The 16,089-nt window shown below is 38.4% G+C and overlaps 2 protein-coding genes across 4 annotated transcripts in view; one reads left to right on the top strand and one right to left on the bottom strand.

Moving 5' to 3' along the window:
• Positions 1 to 8,758, top strand: part of MCMBP (minichromosome maintenance complex binding protein) — a 46,183-nt gene extending 37,425 nt beyond the window's left edge. The window contains exons 12-16 of the mRNA XM_032281822.1: positions 204 to 369; positions 1,748 to 1,881; positions 3,041 to 3,205; positions 6,476 to 6,564; positions 6,974 to 8,758. Of these exons, the coding sequence (XP_032137713.1) occupies positions 204 to 369; positions 1,748 to 1,881; positions 3,041 to 3,205; positions 6,476 to 6,564; positions 6,974 to 7,100 (681 nt within the window). The 3' untranslated portion in view covers positions 7,101 to 8,758. The remainder of the gene's footprint in view (positions 1 to 203; positions 370 to 1,747; positions 1,882 to 3,040; positions 3,206 to 6,475; positions 6,565 to 6,973) is intronic.
• A 639-nt stretch (positions 8,759 to 9,397) lies between these two features.
• Positions 9,398 to 16,089, bottom strand: part of INPP5F (inositol polyphosphate-5-phosphatase F) — a 108,668-nt gene continuing 101,976 nt past the window's right edge. For all 3 annotated transcript variants that reach the window (XM_032281820.1, XM_032281819.1, XM_032281821.1), the window contains 4 exons: positions 15,979 to 16,052; positions 15,285 to 15,413; positions 14,603 to 14,690; positions 9,398 to 11,921 (listed from right to left, as the gene is read on the bottom strand). In XM_032281820.1, coding sequence (XP_032137711.1) covers positions 10,769 to 11,921; positions 14,603 to 14,690; positions 15,285 to 15,413; positions 15,979 to 16,052 — 1,444 coding nt within the window. In that variant the 3' untranslated portion in view covers positions 9,398 to 10,768. The remainder of the gene's footprint in view (positions 11,922 to 14,602; positions 14,691 to 15,284; positions 15,414 to 15,978; positions 16,053 to 16,089) is intronic.

Raw genomic sequence — 16,089 nt, 5'->3', positions numbered from 1 at the left:
TGCTAGCTTGTGTTAGGTGAAAGAAGTTAGGCTTTGGGATATTTAATATTTGTACATCAGTTATCTACCATTTGTTTTATTGGTTAAATTAAAATTGATAAGATCACTTTTTCCATATGAAGCACAGTGTTTAACTCCAAGTGCATATTTCCTTAAAACAGGAAAACTTAAATTCTTGTTCACTAAAAAATTTCTCTTTGCAGTCTTTTCGTCTGCAGATGACTATAGAGAACATGAACCATTTGAAATTCATTCCCCACAAAGACTACACAGCCAATCGCTTGGTCAGTGGGCTCCTCCAGCTGCCCAGCAATACTTCCCTTGTAATCGATGAGACTCTACTAGAACAGGGGCAGCTGGATACCTCAGGTGCGTACGTAGAAATTTCCCTTCTGTTTCTGACTTCGTTCCTGCTAAAGCCAAATCTAGGAGTAACTTTCTGAAGAGTGTGGACAAAGACAAATTCACATTTAGCTGTAAGATAAAGGCTTGGCATGTGACTTTGACTAAAGTATATGTTAAAAACTAATCAAATTGTATAAACCAACTATGTTTTGCCATAGTATTCTGAAAGTAGTACAGTAGAACAGTTGGGTTTTTGTTTTTTTTTTTTGGTGGGGGAGTAGAGACAAGGTTTCACTAGGTTGCCCAGCTGATCTTGAATTCCTAGGCTCAAGTGAGCCTCCTGCCTTGGCCTCCCACAGTGCTGGGATTACAGGTGTGAGCCACTGCACCTGCCCCAAATAGCTTTTTAAAAGCTGAAATGGGGCTAGGCACAGTGGCTCACGCCCGTAATCCCAACAGTTTGGGAGGCTGAAGCAGGCAGATCATGAGGTCAGGAGCTTGAGACCAGCCTGGCCAACATGGTGAAATCCTGTTTCTACTAAAACAAAACAAAACAAAAATTAGCCACGCATGTGGCACACGCCTCTAATCCCAGCTACTTGGGAGGCTGAGGTAGGAGAATTGCTTGAACCTGGGAGGCGGAGGTTGCAGTGAGCAGAGATTGTGCCACTGCACTCCAGCCTGGGCAACAGAGCAAGACTCCTTCTCAGAAAAACAAACGAACAAATGAATGAATGCTGAAATGGGAGGAAGTTTTGCTTTTAGTCATCTAATACTTCAAAAGAGAAGTGTAGACAGATCCAATAAAACATTTTTTCACCTCCAGTTTTAAAGCTTTTAAACGGTTTTCAGAGAATCTCTAAAAAATGATAGATCAAATGGTTTGAACTAACCTGTTATGGAACATATGATAAAATCACAAGAAAGCAGACTTTTATCTGTGCTTAAATGAAGACAATTAAGAATATACTGCTGGTGATCAGTTCAAGAGGTAAAGGTAGAATTAAAAAATGAGGTAGACTGGACACCTTTGAGGCAAAGGGGAATATAAAATCAGTAAATTTCACTAGCCTGGTCTACATATGAAGATAGTTTGAGTCCTTCCTTACTTTAGCCCTGTGGCTACACCACCTAGAAATAATCATGCTTACTTGGGAACTATTTTACGTCTAGGTGCATACCAGATGCTAGGTATTAGATTTGTGGCAGGGGGTCTTGGCCCCAGAAAGTTCTACTTTGACTAAGACTCTTGTAAGCTTACACACTTAGTGACATTTAGCTTAGTAAATTGGACAGTGCCTCATACCCCAGCAGTAGAAACTTGATGGCTCATTATCAGTGTCAGCAAAACGGATTAGATGATTAAAGTGAAATGACTGAAAATGTTTTCTTGCTTTCGTAGGTGTTCATAATGTGACTGCCCTGAGCAACCTCATAACGTGGCAGAAGGTGGATTATGACTTCAGCTATCATCAGATGGAATTCCCCTGCAATATTAACGTTTTCATTACTTCGGAGGGGAGGTCACTTCTCCCGGTATGATGAGTCATTTTTAAATGGAGGGAGGTTGACATTGGAAAAAGATCTACATTTTTGCAGTGTCTTGGTACTGCTTTTCATTAGTTAAATTTGTTGTAAAAAACTGTGACTGCCAATCATCAAGGGAATTGAGTATTTTGCACTGCCAGGGATGAAAACCTTACATCTACCAAGCTCAGATATTAGCAAGTCACAAGACTAGAAAGGCTGTTGGCAGCAGAGACTCCCACATCTGAGTATAGAAAGATTGCCTGATTTTAACATCTAGACCTCTGTCTTGCTGCCTTTGACCCATTGTTTTCTGCTAATCTTATGTGAAAAATATTTAGACTTCCTTTTAAAATGTCATTGGTCACTCGGTAGCTGTTTTCATGCTTTACAGTGAAATGCTCTGGTATGCCCTCAGAATGGCTTGTAAAGAGAAAGCTTTTAATTCTGAAGATGATGGGAAATGCTCCCGGTTGTCAAATGGTGCACAGTCTGTATAATAGTATTCACCTGTGATTGATGAGAAACAGCCTTTGACTAAGAATGGAACAGCTAAAGGAATGTTTTCTGTGTGCAAGTGTGACAAACCTTTTTAATTAACTGCTTTTTTAGAGATTGGCTACATTTTTGTGTGCTCACTGATACCATTGAGGAAACATAAGTAACCAAGGAAAAGCTAACTTTCATAATTATTGCTGAGGTAGTTATAAAGCATGTAAGCTAATATTAAAAATAGATTTTCACTGGGTGCAGTGACTTATGCCTGTAATCCCAGCACTTTGGGAGGCCAAGGCAGATGGATCATATGAGCCCACGACTTTGAGGCCAGCCTGGGCAACATGATGAAACTTGTCTCTACAAAAAATACAAAAATTAGCCAGCTATGGTGGTGTGTGCCTGTTGTCCCACTAATCAGGAGGGTGAGGTGGAAGGATCACTTGATCGTGGGAGGCAGGTTGCAGTGAGCTGTGATCACACCACTGCACTCCAGCCGGGGCAACAGAGCAAAACCTGTCTCACGCACATATAAAAAAACAATATTATTCCCTCCCCTTAAATAATAAATAGTATTTTCTAATTCCCATAGGGGCTGACAGAGATGATGCATCTTTCTTTAAAAATGTAGATTAGGAACTCAGAAAATACAGTGTACTCTTTCTCTTTTCAGGCAGACTGCCAGATTCACTTACAGCCCCAGCTTATTCCACCAAACATGGAGGAATACATGAACAGCCTTCTCTCAGCCGTGCTGCCTTCCATGCTGAACAAATTCCGCATTTATCTAACCCTTTTGAGATTCCTGGATTATAGCATATCTGATGAAATAACCAAGGTATGTCTGGTTTAAAATAAAGAATTTCCCTGTGTTGAATTGCAGTATGCAACTAATTTACATTTACCATAATGACTGATAAGGTAGTTTTGCTATTTGTTTTCTATCTTCTCTTTTTTTTTTCCTCTATTACTCCATTATTGTCTTTTTGTTTGAAATAGGTATTTTCCACTGTCCCATTTTAATCCCTTGAAGTTTCTTACTTTCTTAGTGGTTGCCCTGGGGGGATAAACTTAACATGTTAGCTATAGTCATCTATTAAGGATTAATACCAGTTTGTCTAGTTATTTTTAATTAAAATTTTTGTATGGGTAACACCAGTTTAATTATAATACATTATACAAAGACTTTGCCCCTTTTTAATTTCCTTCCTTCTCCCTTCTCTTGTACTGCTGTTGTATGTCCATCAACACATTTAGAATTACTGTTTTTGCAGTTGTCTTTTAAATTAGAGGAAAAAAGTTCTAAACGGAAAAGACTGTTGTACTGTTTTCTATTTACCTGTGCAGTCACTTTTACCAGCATCCTTTATTTCCTCACGTGAGTTCATGTTACTGTCTAGTATCTTTTCAGCATGAAGAACTCCCTTTAGTGTTTCTTGCATGGCAGGTCTACTTGTGCAAATTCTTTTTGTTGTTGTTGTTTTGAGACAGGGTCTTGCTTTGTCACCCAGGCTAGAGTGGCTCACTGCAGCCTCAATCCTCCTAGGCTCAAGCGATCCTCCCACTTCAGCCTCCTGAATGGTTGGGACCAGAAGCATGTGCCATGCAGCTAATTTTTTTATTTTTATTTTTTTGTGTGTGGAGATGAGGGGGGAGTCTCCCTGTGTTGCCCAGGCTAGTCTCGAACTCCTGGGTTCAAGTGATCCTCTCACCTTGGCCTCCCAAAATTCTGGGATTACAGGTGTGAGCCACCATGCCCAGCTCTCTTTAAGTTTTTGTTTATCTGGAAATCTTAATTTCTCCTTAAGACTAGTTTTGCTGGGTGTAGAATTCTTGGCTTGTGCTCTTTGTCTCATTTCAAATATGTCCTCCCACCACTTTTTGGCCTCTGGTTTCTGCTGAGAAGCCAGCTAGTTTCTGATAAGGATCCTTTGTACACACCAAGTCATTTTTCTCTCACTGCTTTCAAGATTCTTTGGCTTTTGACAGTTTTGACTATGATGTGTCTACTTGTCTCTGAGTTTATCTTACATGGAGTTTGTTGAGCTTCTTGGAGGTGCAGAATAATTCACATTTTGGGGAAATTTTCAACAAATTTGGGGAGGTTTTGGCCATGTTTCTTTCTGCCTCACTTCTCCCTCCTCTCCCTCTGATACTCACTATCTGATGCTGTTTTTAATGATATCCCACAGGTCTTCAAGGCTCAGTTCATTTTTCCTCATTCTTCTTTTTGTTGTTTCTTACACTCATCTTAGTGAAAACTTATCTTCGGGTTTAGTGATTGTCTTCTGCCTGATCAAATCTGAGCACCTCTAGATAATTTTTACTATATTTTTCAACTCCAGAATTTTTGCTTCTTCTAAAAAGTTATTTCTTTTTATTGATATTCTCTATTTGGTGAGACATCATTCTCATATTTTCCTGAAGTTCTTTATATGTGGTTTCCTTTAGTTATTTGAATGCTTAAAATAGCCAATTTAGAGTCTTTCTGTCTGATGTTTGAGTTTCCTCTGGGACAGTTCTGTGGACTCCCTTTTCCCCCAGGAGTGTGAGCCATACCTTCTTGTTTCTTGGCACTTTTTTGTTGAAAACCAGACATTTTATTTGATTGATGGATGGGGTCTCATTCTGTCACCCAGGCTGGAGTAGTACAGTAGCACAGTCGCAGCAAACTCCTGGGCTCAGGTGATCCTCTTGCCTCAGTAGCTGGGATTGCAGGTGTGCGCCACCATGCCCAACTAAAGTTTTGTTTTGTTTTTTTGTAGAGATGAGGCCTTCTCCTGGCTTCAAGTAGTTCTCCCACCTTGGCTTCCCAATGTGCTAGGATCATAGGCGTGAGCCACCACACTAGCCACAATCAGACATTTTAAATAATATAATATGGCAACTCTGCTTTGGAAGTCAGACTCTGGAAATTAAACCTACTTAGGATTTGTTGTTGTTGCTATTTGTTACTGTTGGTAGGTTGTTTAGTAACTTTTTTGACTAATTCTGTAAAGTCTGTATCTTTTGTCACATGTGGGGCATTGAAGTCTTTGCTGTTAGTTTTGCGGTTAATGATTGGAAAGAAATTTCCAATCCATTTAAATGCCAGGAAATTTTCTTTCTCCCAGTTGGTCTCCCAGTCTAAGGGTGAATAATAATCATAAATAAAAATAAAAGCTGGGGCAAGCCTTCAACACTTAGTCTTTTACAATTTACAAGCCTGCCCTAGTCTTCATTTCTTGTTTGCACAGAGCCTCCAGGTTATCCAGAGGTGGGAGTTTAATGTCTCTGAGCATGTCTGCAGCCTTCTAAGTTCCTAGGAGTTACATATGTGAGGTTTTCAGAGCCCTCCGCGGACATCTCATTTCCCAACTAGCTTTTCCGTTTAAGGATTTGGGTTAGCCTGTTTGCTACAACTATTATCCAGTGTGTCACGTAGCTAGGGTGATTGACAATTTCTTCTGATTGTTTTTGATAAATGCCCTGGGGAAAGAGGTGGTTCAGTCAGGTTACATGAAGACAACCTTGTAAATGGTTATTCCAGGGAGCCACTAGACAGGTGGTCAGAAGACAGTTCTCTGGGAATGGCACTTTGAAAGAGCTCTAGCCCTTTCCGGTGGCTGCCAGGCTGTTAGGTTTTGAAGCTATTAATATCACCTGGAGGGGAAGGGGGTAGAATATAGGAATAGGACATGTTAAAATGGCAACAAGGCTCAACATTCTTGCCAATAATCACCTGGTTTTCTTGCATAAATGCTCTCTGGATTGCTGCAAGTGTGGTTTTATTTCCAGAGTTTTAAAAAAGTTGATTTTGATCGATGTTCTTAACAGTAGAGACAGTTTTCTGCAGTCTTTTCTCTGCCATTTTCACTAGCATCACTTTTCCCTTTGTTGAAAAGCATAGTTCTTATGCCAGTTGCCGATTTATGTTTGCTTGACCTTAAATGAATCTGAGTTTCGTTATTTTTCATCAGCATTATTTATGTATATGCTTTCGTACTTTCCCTGTTGTCTCCTTTGTCTAAGAGGTTGACATCCTCATTTTTCCATCAGTCAAGGAACCATGTTAATTTTCTCTTCCTTACAAAAACGCATGTCATTTACATTTACTCTTTTGATAAAGGCAGTTGAAGATGACTTTGTGGAAATGCGGAAGAACGACCCTCAGAGCATCACTGCTGATGATCTTCACCAGCTGCTTGTGGTGGCTCGGTAAGTGGTGCATGTCCATCATTCCTTTTTCGGTGAGCTTGTGTTTATAAATCTTCTCAGTTATTCAGCAGTAACTGAGGCAGACTTCTGAAAACGGAAATGAACTTTTCCTTTTAAAAACGCTGTATGAAAGGGCTCATTGAGGGGCAGTCAAGTTTGATGGTGATCCCTTCAGTGGAACAGGCATGGTGCTTGTTCTCTAAGCTTCAAAGAGTGAGCCACCCTCCAATTCTGACTCTTCAAAGATTTCTTTGTAGAAGTCTAACTTGGCTGTTGATTTGTGTGTAACTACCAGACGATCTTGTCTCCCATATGTGGTCTGTATTTTACAGAGTATTCCTCAGTCTTAAAAAAATGTAAGACTTACTGTCCCAGTTCTAGACTTAAATTTGTTTGTATTTCAAACCAGGTGTCTATCTCTCAGTGCTGGTCAGACAACGCTGTCAAGAGAACGATGGCTGAGAGCAAAGCAGCTAGAGTCTTTCAGAAGAACGAGGCTTCAGCAGCAAAAATGTGTGAATGGAAATGAACTTTAAAAATCTGATACCTATGAAGAGCAATGGGCAAATTGTAGCCACATAATTGTAAAGTTCAGATACTCATTTATACCACATTGTTTTATAGGTAATTTCTATCACAAACCAATGACGTTTCCTTAAATCAAGCCTCGTAACATCTGATGTTTATATGATATTCAGTAAGGACTTTTACCTTACTGATTTCATGGAGCTTTTGAAGTTTGTTTTATAATTATATAAATTAGTAATAATGTAAAAAAAAAAGTATTTGATATTAAAAGTTTAATATTGATAATGTTGCTGATTATACCATTTCCTTAGCTTCAGCTGAGTCATAGGCCAGACTGTTGAAATGCTGAGATGAAGGTTTTTGGAATTTCAAAGTCAGAGGACTTGTGCACTTCAGGTTTTTATGTTTTCCAGTTAGCATTGGGTTGAGTGCATTCAGTAGTCCAACTTTGAGGGATGGAGGTGTGCTTGCCATTGATTCACATGACTACGTGAAATTCTGTACTGTCATTTCCCAGACGTTTGGCCACAGAAACTTTTTCGCACTTAACATTTGTTAACAGCCTGCAAAACTAGACTTTTACATAGCAGTGGTTCCCAGACGTTTGTATTTTATGGACCAGTAGTAATATTTCCAAAAATTTGGGGGACTGTAGGGTTGCCAAGTAATCTGAATAAATCACTGTATTGTCACCAGTTTTTTTTTTTTCTCCCCATAAAAGGACAATCTCAGAATAATAGTTCTTTAAATGGAATGAATGTAGCTTTTGGGGGCAAAATAAACCAAGATACTCCATTTTCCTTATTTTCTTCTATCCCAGTGCATTTTAGAACCATGCATAAGGGAATGCTGCGCTACAAAGTTTTGCCCAAATATGAAAACAAAATAGCAAACTTAAAAAACAATACCCCCTTTAGAAAGTTTTTTTCCTAATGTCATTTAGCTGCTTTGATTGTATTTGGATTTTTAGCATTTTATATGAATTTTCCAGTTGGTTCCAAGTATGTTAAATCAGCTAACACCTGCTACTCCAGTAACAGCCTCATACAACTGCAGGTAGGTTTTCTCCAGACTAATTCGTTTTAACAGTGCAAACTAACAGACTATACAGTAACATGGTTATGACAACCAGCGTCTCCAGAAAGGTTAGGATATTACTTTTTAAGCTGTCAATGGTGTCAAGACTTGACTTCTTTTAGTAAGTAACTTACTTAGTTGGAGACAGATAAAGGATCCCTTACATTTTTTTCCTGTAAGGCCTAACTTGTCATTGTTAACCAAGGAAACAGGGTCAGCCTTGAAAAACCGAGGAATTCATTTTACCTAATAACTGACGTAAAAATCACTAGTTGTTCAACTTTTCCTAAACTCAAATCTATTTTTATAAACTAATGTAAATAATGTTTATATAATTTAACTGGTTTTCTTTTTAAAACTGGTAGACTAGACCTTCCTTAAACTTTTAGAAATAAAATGAAGGCTTAACTGGATTTGTGAGGATAAAACACATTTTCTGTCCTCGAGCGAAGTAGATTAGTCATCATGTGTTTTTTGTGCCGATGTAAATTGTAATTTACCAAAGAAAAGTACATAAATTGCTTGGTATTGCAGAAAAGTTCCCTTGAAAGAAACTTTCCAGTAAATAAAACTTCCCAAATTAACAGTACTGTGAGCTGTTTTTCATGAATAAGATTCACCATCCCTTGTGATCTGTGTGGGAAGAAACCACGTCCTCCTGGTGGAGACATGAAAGAGCTGAACCGAAGTGGAGGAGATGGTGCGAGAGGCCTTCCTGCTCAATGCCCCCCCCAGGCAGCGGAGTGGAGCGCAGCGCTTGGCTACGGAAGCCCTTTGTCCCTTACCTGTATACATGGATGGACAGTCAAGTTTGTTGCTGTAATTTAAGGTACAGCATTAATCCTGTGTGAATGGCCAGGAAACTGAGCAGACTCCTGTATAACCATTTGAAACTTTGCCTTCTTAATTTTTCAAAAATCTCTTTCAAACTAATTTCTGTGGAGCTTAAATGTGCATTTTATCACATAACATTGGCTTGTATTTTCTCCCATGTTGGGAACCCTTAATATTTTTAGGACCTGGAAGAAGTTGGTAGAAGAGAGCATTCAGTTTTGAATGTTTGGATTTTAAAGTATAGTTTCTGATCCATTCATCATTTTTTTTAAATCATGAGTATACTTCTAAGGAGTAAAATACTGGCAACACCTAGACAAGTGTTCAGTTACAGCAAATTCGCTCTATTTACAAATTCTTTCATCTGTTATGCAAGGAATTCTCATACACATTGTCACTTTAAATTACCATGGTACTTTATTTTAATAATCACAAGATTTAACACGTTAAAAAAAAAAAGATACCACCAATAAATAACAAAAGTGGAATGCTTATCAAAGTTACAACAGACATAATGTTCAGCTGAGAATCACTTCAACAGAGTAAAGCTCTAAAGATATCAGACAAACCAATACTTGTTGGAACATGCTGTGCAACTTTCTTGTGTGGATTACAGAGGCAGCCCTGGTTCTGTGTGGTCAGAGTTATAGTCAGACCAGTTTTAGCACAGTTGTGCTTCAGACTAATTCTTTTTGAGACAGGGTCTTGCCCTGTCCCCCAGGCTGGAGGGCAGTGGCAAAATCACAGCTCACTGCAGCCTCAACCTCATGGACTCAAGTAATCCTCCTGTGTAGCTAGGACCACAGGTATGCACTACTACGCCTGGCTAATTTTTGTATGTTTTTGGTAGAGACAGATATTTCTGAGGCTGGTCTCAAACTCCTGGCCTCCCAAAAGTGTTGGCATATAGGTGTGAGCAGTGCACTTGGCCCAGCCTAAAGTGTAAAGTTGTAAGTTGTCTACATAAGATGTTGAGGATGTCCCTCCAGGAATAAATTAAAATCTGACTTCCTTATAGAATTTCCAGTAGCCAATGTATGTGTTCCTACATTCCTGAAAACAGCAAAATGAAATTTAATAGGTGCTGGTATTCACATCTGATGTTACCATCAGGTTTACCGTGTGACTGGCAAGTGTTAATGCTCCTACGTTTACACGGTATAGGCAGCAGAATATTTTTAATGTGTTCAAGTAGAATACGGGAAAAATTAGGATCAAATGAGTATTCATTCCTTGATTTTAGTGTCAACCCTCAATTAACTCCTCAGGGAATAGCTGAGCCATCAAACCAAAATACTCTTAAATTCAAATGCTTCAGTAACATGTTAAAGTCACTAAAAACTAAATGTATAAGTTATTTTGTAGAGGTAACAACAGACAAGAATGAACTGACAAATGAAACAAATTATGAAAAACGCTGCATGTCCAGCTCTTGTGTCTACTTAATGTATTCCACCTACCCCACTCCAAAAAATGGTTCAGGTTATATCCCAAAGTGACCTGTTGCTGAACTACTTTCAAATAAGCAAAGTTTTCTGTAGTGTATAAGCTCCTCAGTTCTACACATTCTAGAATGATGCACTTCTGTAGTCTTGGCTCTAAAATTTTGGAATCTACTCAGGTTCAGACTCCTTTTAAAACCCTTTCCAATAAACAGAATTGGTGATCTCTGGATTCGGACAGTACAATTAAAATACCCCAAGAGGTGAAAATTTATTTTCATATTTTTAAATAAAAGCCATGGAAGTATTCTTCTGGCTAAAAGCTAAATCTGAATTATCCGTGTCTGACATTGTATAAACATGTTTTTAAGTTCATTTTGCCGGACTTCATTAATCACTTCAGATTCTGCCGGACTCTTCTGAACTTTTGCCACAGCAAAGTTTATCCCATGGGTTAATCCAGCTTGGGTAATACTAGCAACCTGGACCATGGAACTTCGAATCTTGGCAAAGGGAGAGACTGCTCTGCTGCTACTGCTGTCTGAAGGAGAAGGAGTTACATGAAGCCCTGTCTCCGGTTCAAGCATGCTGGAAGCGGAGCTGGGGGTCTTTTGAGATGCAACTGAATGTGCTGGCTCAACTGACAAAAACTGTGGGCCTGCTGCAGAAAGAGACACATCTAATTGAGACGGCCGAGAAGGGGTCTGTTCTGTTGATTCTGACTGGGTTTCTTCGTTGGAAACTTGATCGGTCATTTGATTTATTTCCTGACTAGCCTGCTGAGAGACAGATCTGATCTCTGATAGGTGGGTCACTTTGTTTTGTGCATCATGCACAAATCTGTGGCAGTAAATATCCATAGGCTTGGCAAAGCCAGTCAATATGTGTATGTTGCCAGCAGAGGGACTTTTCTTCAAAGACGACTCCTGGCCTTTTCCAAGCCCACTCCCATGAGCAAGAGTAACCTCTGAAGGAGCATGAGTGCTACTATCAGTGCTGCTAACAGACTGGGACCGACTGCCTAATCGAGGTGCTGACGCAATAATACCACAACTAGGAAGAACATAATCTATTGGCCCTACACTCTCTAATGAATTAGCGAGCTGCCTGTCTTCATCAGACTTAGAATTTGTAAGGAATTCATCAGAGTGGTATGAGTCATTATCTGAAGACATGTCCCCGTCAGACTCTCCCTGAACCTTATCCATCACTCCTGTGTTTTCCATAGTCTCAAGACTACTATCTGATTTCCAAAGATTTACTTTTAAGTTTGGTTTTAAAAAGTTAACTTTCATTTCAGGTTTGGTAAAGTTTCCTAGCTTTCGGAGGTTGCCAATATTTACATTGGATTTGGTCTGCTTCACTTTTTGATTTAGAGATGAAAATTTGCTCATTAAAAAATTCTTTCCCTGGGCCAAAGAACCTTGGTTTTGAGATCTGATACCAATGATGTCTTCATGCGGTTTACTGCTCTTCCTACAAATGAGAAGAGGAAAAAAAGTTAATTCCCCATGGAATACAATATACCAGTTCCAATTAATATAGGTGAAAGCATTTTAAATTGGTCCCAACTTCTTGAAAACAGTACACTGCTGATAGATAATCCCTCAGTGTTGACATTAAAACAGTGCTGTCCAATAGAAATATGTGAAATATATATGTAATTACAATTTTTCTAGCAACCACATTAAAAAGCAGCAATGAATTTTAATAGTAATTTAACCCAATATATACAAAAATCATTTCAACATAAAATTTTCAAAAGATGATTAATATTCCTTTTTGAACTAATTCAATATAAGCAATACGCAGTGTTCTATGATTACAGCACACCTGACAATTCTGCCTAGTTGTATTCTAAAAGGCTTCACAACCACATGTGGTGTCTAGCACAGCCACCATCTATACCATCAGCAAAGAAATCTGACTGTAAATGGGAATCTGTGTGGCTCAATTCAGGTAGTGGGAGCAGAAAGGAGCAAGATATTCCTTATATGTCCTGTGGGTTATCTGAATTTATTTTACAAGATTTGGAACATTTAACACAATTACTCTGAGTGTCTTCTCTTTTGGTATCCCTTTTGACAGCTATAAATGAGAGAAGTCGGTGCTATTTGCCACAAATGTCTCAGTATGTGCATTTGCACTGCTGGTCATGCAAGATCACTGATCGTGGGCATACTGCAGGAAAAAGGAGGTTAAAATAGTTCTTTAACAAAAGCCCAAGTAATTTTCTTCTGGCCAAATGGCTCTCTTCACTAGTAGAATGTGGACCACAAAACCCGACAGATGCTCATTAGAAAGAAAAGCCATACTTTTAAAATGTGAAATAATCTGTTCATAGGCATTCTTTTCCCAAATTCAAAAGCCAAGTGTTTAGAACACACTATTTTCTCTACAAAGCACTTAGAAAAAATTTTCAATGTTGCCTCTCATTAGTTGTTTACTTAGGAGTTTTAAATGCATCACTTGTGGCCACACAAATTGTCAGGGATGGCAAAATCCTTGCAGGGGCTTGCTCTCAGACTGGTTCTCTTGGCAAAATACCACCTACCTAAGTACTTGTGGAGACAGTCAGTGTTACTCTGTAACAAAACGTTTAAACACACCTAGAGGGATATCCTAAGCATATTTTAAATGCCATGTCACTCAAGAAAATGAAACTGTGGGTCTTCAAAGTTTTTCTTGAAACTGAGGATAAGCAACCTTTAAAGGAGGTGGGTGCAGGGTTAAAGGACTCTGGAGATCACATCTTTCAATCCAGATTCACAACCTGGGGATGCTATTCTAAAGAAATTATCCTAAACATGAAAAAGCAATACATGACAAAGATATCTGTCATGACTTTTTTATAAAAGGAAAAAATGCTAGCAACCAAAATTCTTGGCAATGGGGTTTAATAGCTGTGTGCCAGGTTAAGTGCATTGTCATTCAGTTCATGCAATGCACTAACATGGATTTTCTCTTACAGATAACAAAATTGAAGTAAAGGAATATTAAGTATGTTTTCCAAGATTAAAGAGTAATTGATAGAACCAGGAGTTAAAAAAAAAAAAAACCTGGCCAATCAGAGTCCACATTCTGAACCCACCCAATACGTCTGCAAACAGATCACAGTAGGCAGCTATTTAAATGATAGTTATGAATTCTAGAGTAATGTGGAAAATGCATAAAATACAATCTTTAGCAATAAAAGGTTATTAACCTACATAGGTTAAAAATGTGTACAAGAGTCTGGGTGCAGTGGCTTTACCAGAAGAATTCCAATTAAGTGTAGAAGGAATGAGAATTAGAAAAATCACCATAGATCATGACAGGAATAATTACTATAGATAAGATCCAACAATGGTTATGAAAATGAATAGAATTAAGTTTACACAAAAACTACACAGTCTCAAAGGATTTCCCCCAAATATTTAGCAATTATAAAGAGGAAGACACAAAGTTTGCAGTGCAGAATCCTGGCAGACGCTACTCTAGCCGAGTAATCAAGGTGAACATCAACAATACTGCATAGGGACATCATGTCCTCCCCTCCCCAAGGCATGATACACTGAGAAGTGCCCATCACTTCTGAGTGTCCTTCCTGACAATGTGTAACCTCAGCTTAATCAGGAAAAAACACTGGACAAACCTAGATTCAGGGATGTTCTACAAAACAGCTGACCAGTAACTTAAAAAATGTCAAAGTTATGAAAGAAAAAACAAAATTGAGGAAATAACATTAAACTATAGAGACAACTAAATGCAATGTGGAATCCCAGATTAGATCCTGGAACAGAAAAAGGATGTCAGTGAACACCTAGTAAAATCTTAGTAAGTTCTGTACTTTGGTTATTTCATCTTACTGTGCCACAGTCCGTTTCTTAGTTTTGATAAATGGTCTATGGTTATGTAAGCTGTAAAGGAAGACGAATTAAGGGTATATGGAAACCCTCTGAATTACCTGTGCAACTCTTCTGTAAGTCTAAAACTTATCTGAAAATTGTATACATGAAGAATGTAAAAATTTTGATCTGCAGAAATGTGATCCTTACCTCTCTAAATACCAACACCTTACCATTTTCCCCCTTACTTCTTTCCCCCTGCAAATACTTTTAAAGAAATAAGACTTTGGATAATAATGCCTTTATTCTTGAGAGAAGCAGTATACTCACCTCTCAAGTTTCTTCTCAATTATGGGTACCTCTGATCCCATGGCTTGCTTGGTGATCTGCAGCATCTCTGCAATGCATTGAAGAGTATCTGCAACCCAAATATAACTGCTTGCCATTTCTCCATAAACATACTAAAAAAAACAGCAATTCTAACTCATAGCACTGACTGAAATTTGTGGTCATATGATTAAATACAAATTTATTTGTTTTGATTTAGTGAACTGCTATCTGTTCGCTACTCTCCCCACTAATTCACAATGTTTTAACATTTTAAGAGAAAAGAACAAAAGCAAAAGAATGAAACTGAGGAACTAAAAGTCTGTTCTAACTCATGTTCTAGCACCATGCCAGATGCTGAGAACAGCTATGAACCAGACAGGCATGGTCCCTGCCTGCCACAAATGAAAGGGACATGATGTGTGAAAAGCCTTGGCGCCCATGTGATCAGTGATGGGGCCAAACTCACTGAGAATCCCCACTGTAGAGTTCCTTGTCCCAAACTAAATAATACAGTCAAATAATGGAAACAGAGTTGCTATTTCAAGGCCTCATATTCCAAAGCTATTCCCTAGATCTGCTCTCATTCAGTTGGTTACGATATGAAATGTTCCCAGTTCCATTTGGGCTTTTAAGAGTAAATACAGAGTTTTCACTGAATACTTTCATCTCTTCCTCTTTTTACCTTTTCCATCCTCTTCAGGATTGCGCACTACAGCTCGCAGGGTGTGGAAATAGCCACTTGCTTCTTTGTATCTGTAGTGGAGTCGCATGCAGGAAAACTTGGGCTTACCAAAAAGAGTTGGCTCAGGACCTAAAAACCCAAATGAATATGTGTAAAATTAAATCTTTCACAAAACATGCATTTTCTTCTATTATCTTCAAAAGACCAATACATTTATCTTCATAATATAAATGACAACACACAAAATACAAACTTCTGGTGACCATTGGTTTGATAAGGCTAGAAGAACTCTTTCAATCTCAATCATTTAACTTTGATCCCTGGGGTAATCTTCATAAGGTAAATAATAAAAGGAATAGTTATTATAATTAGACTATATCCATCACTAACCTATAAAGACTAGAAAGGACGTTCTAAGAGGTAGACAGCTTGGAATATCCCTTTTCTGGTTTCTAACAGACGTTATTCTGGTCTCCAAATTCCACTGTAAGGAGAGCTGACACTTCTGTCTTAGAATTTCACACCTATTCCCTAGACCTTATCAAAATGCTATTAATAACAAATGGAAAATAATAGTGAAAAAAAAGCATTTGTAGGTGAAACTTAAACCATGTACTTGCTTAAATAATTTGACCCCCCTCTTGAAAACAACAGCATTTGCTTTTTATGACTTGATTAGTATGTTAAAACTTACCTATTTCGATTTTTTCCAGGTCTTCTAGACTTAGTCGTTGATACTGGTTTACTTTATCAACTTCATCATCATAACTAGATAAAGGGAAATGAAGTAAAAACAGGATTAAAA

This window comes from Sapajus apella, unplaced genomic scaffold, assembly GCF_009761245.1.
Source record: "Sapajus apella isolate SASKATOON/1434 unplaced genomic scaffold, GSC_monkey_1.0 scaffold13, whole genome shotgun sequence".
NCBI classification, from domain to species: Eukaryota; Metazoa; Chordata; class Mammalia; order Primates; family Cebidae; genus Sapajus; species Sapajus apella.
The sequence above is the reverse complement of the archived record's forward strand: the minus strand, read 5'-3'. Positions and strand labels throughout refer to the sequence as shown.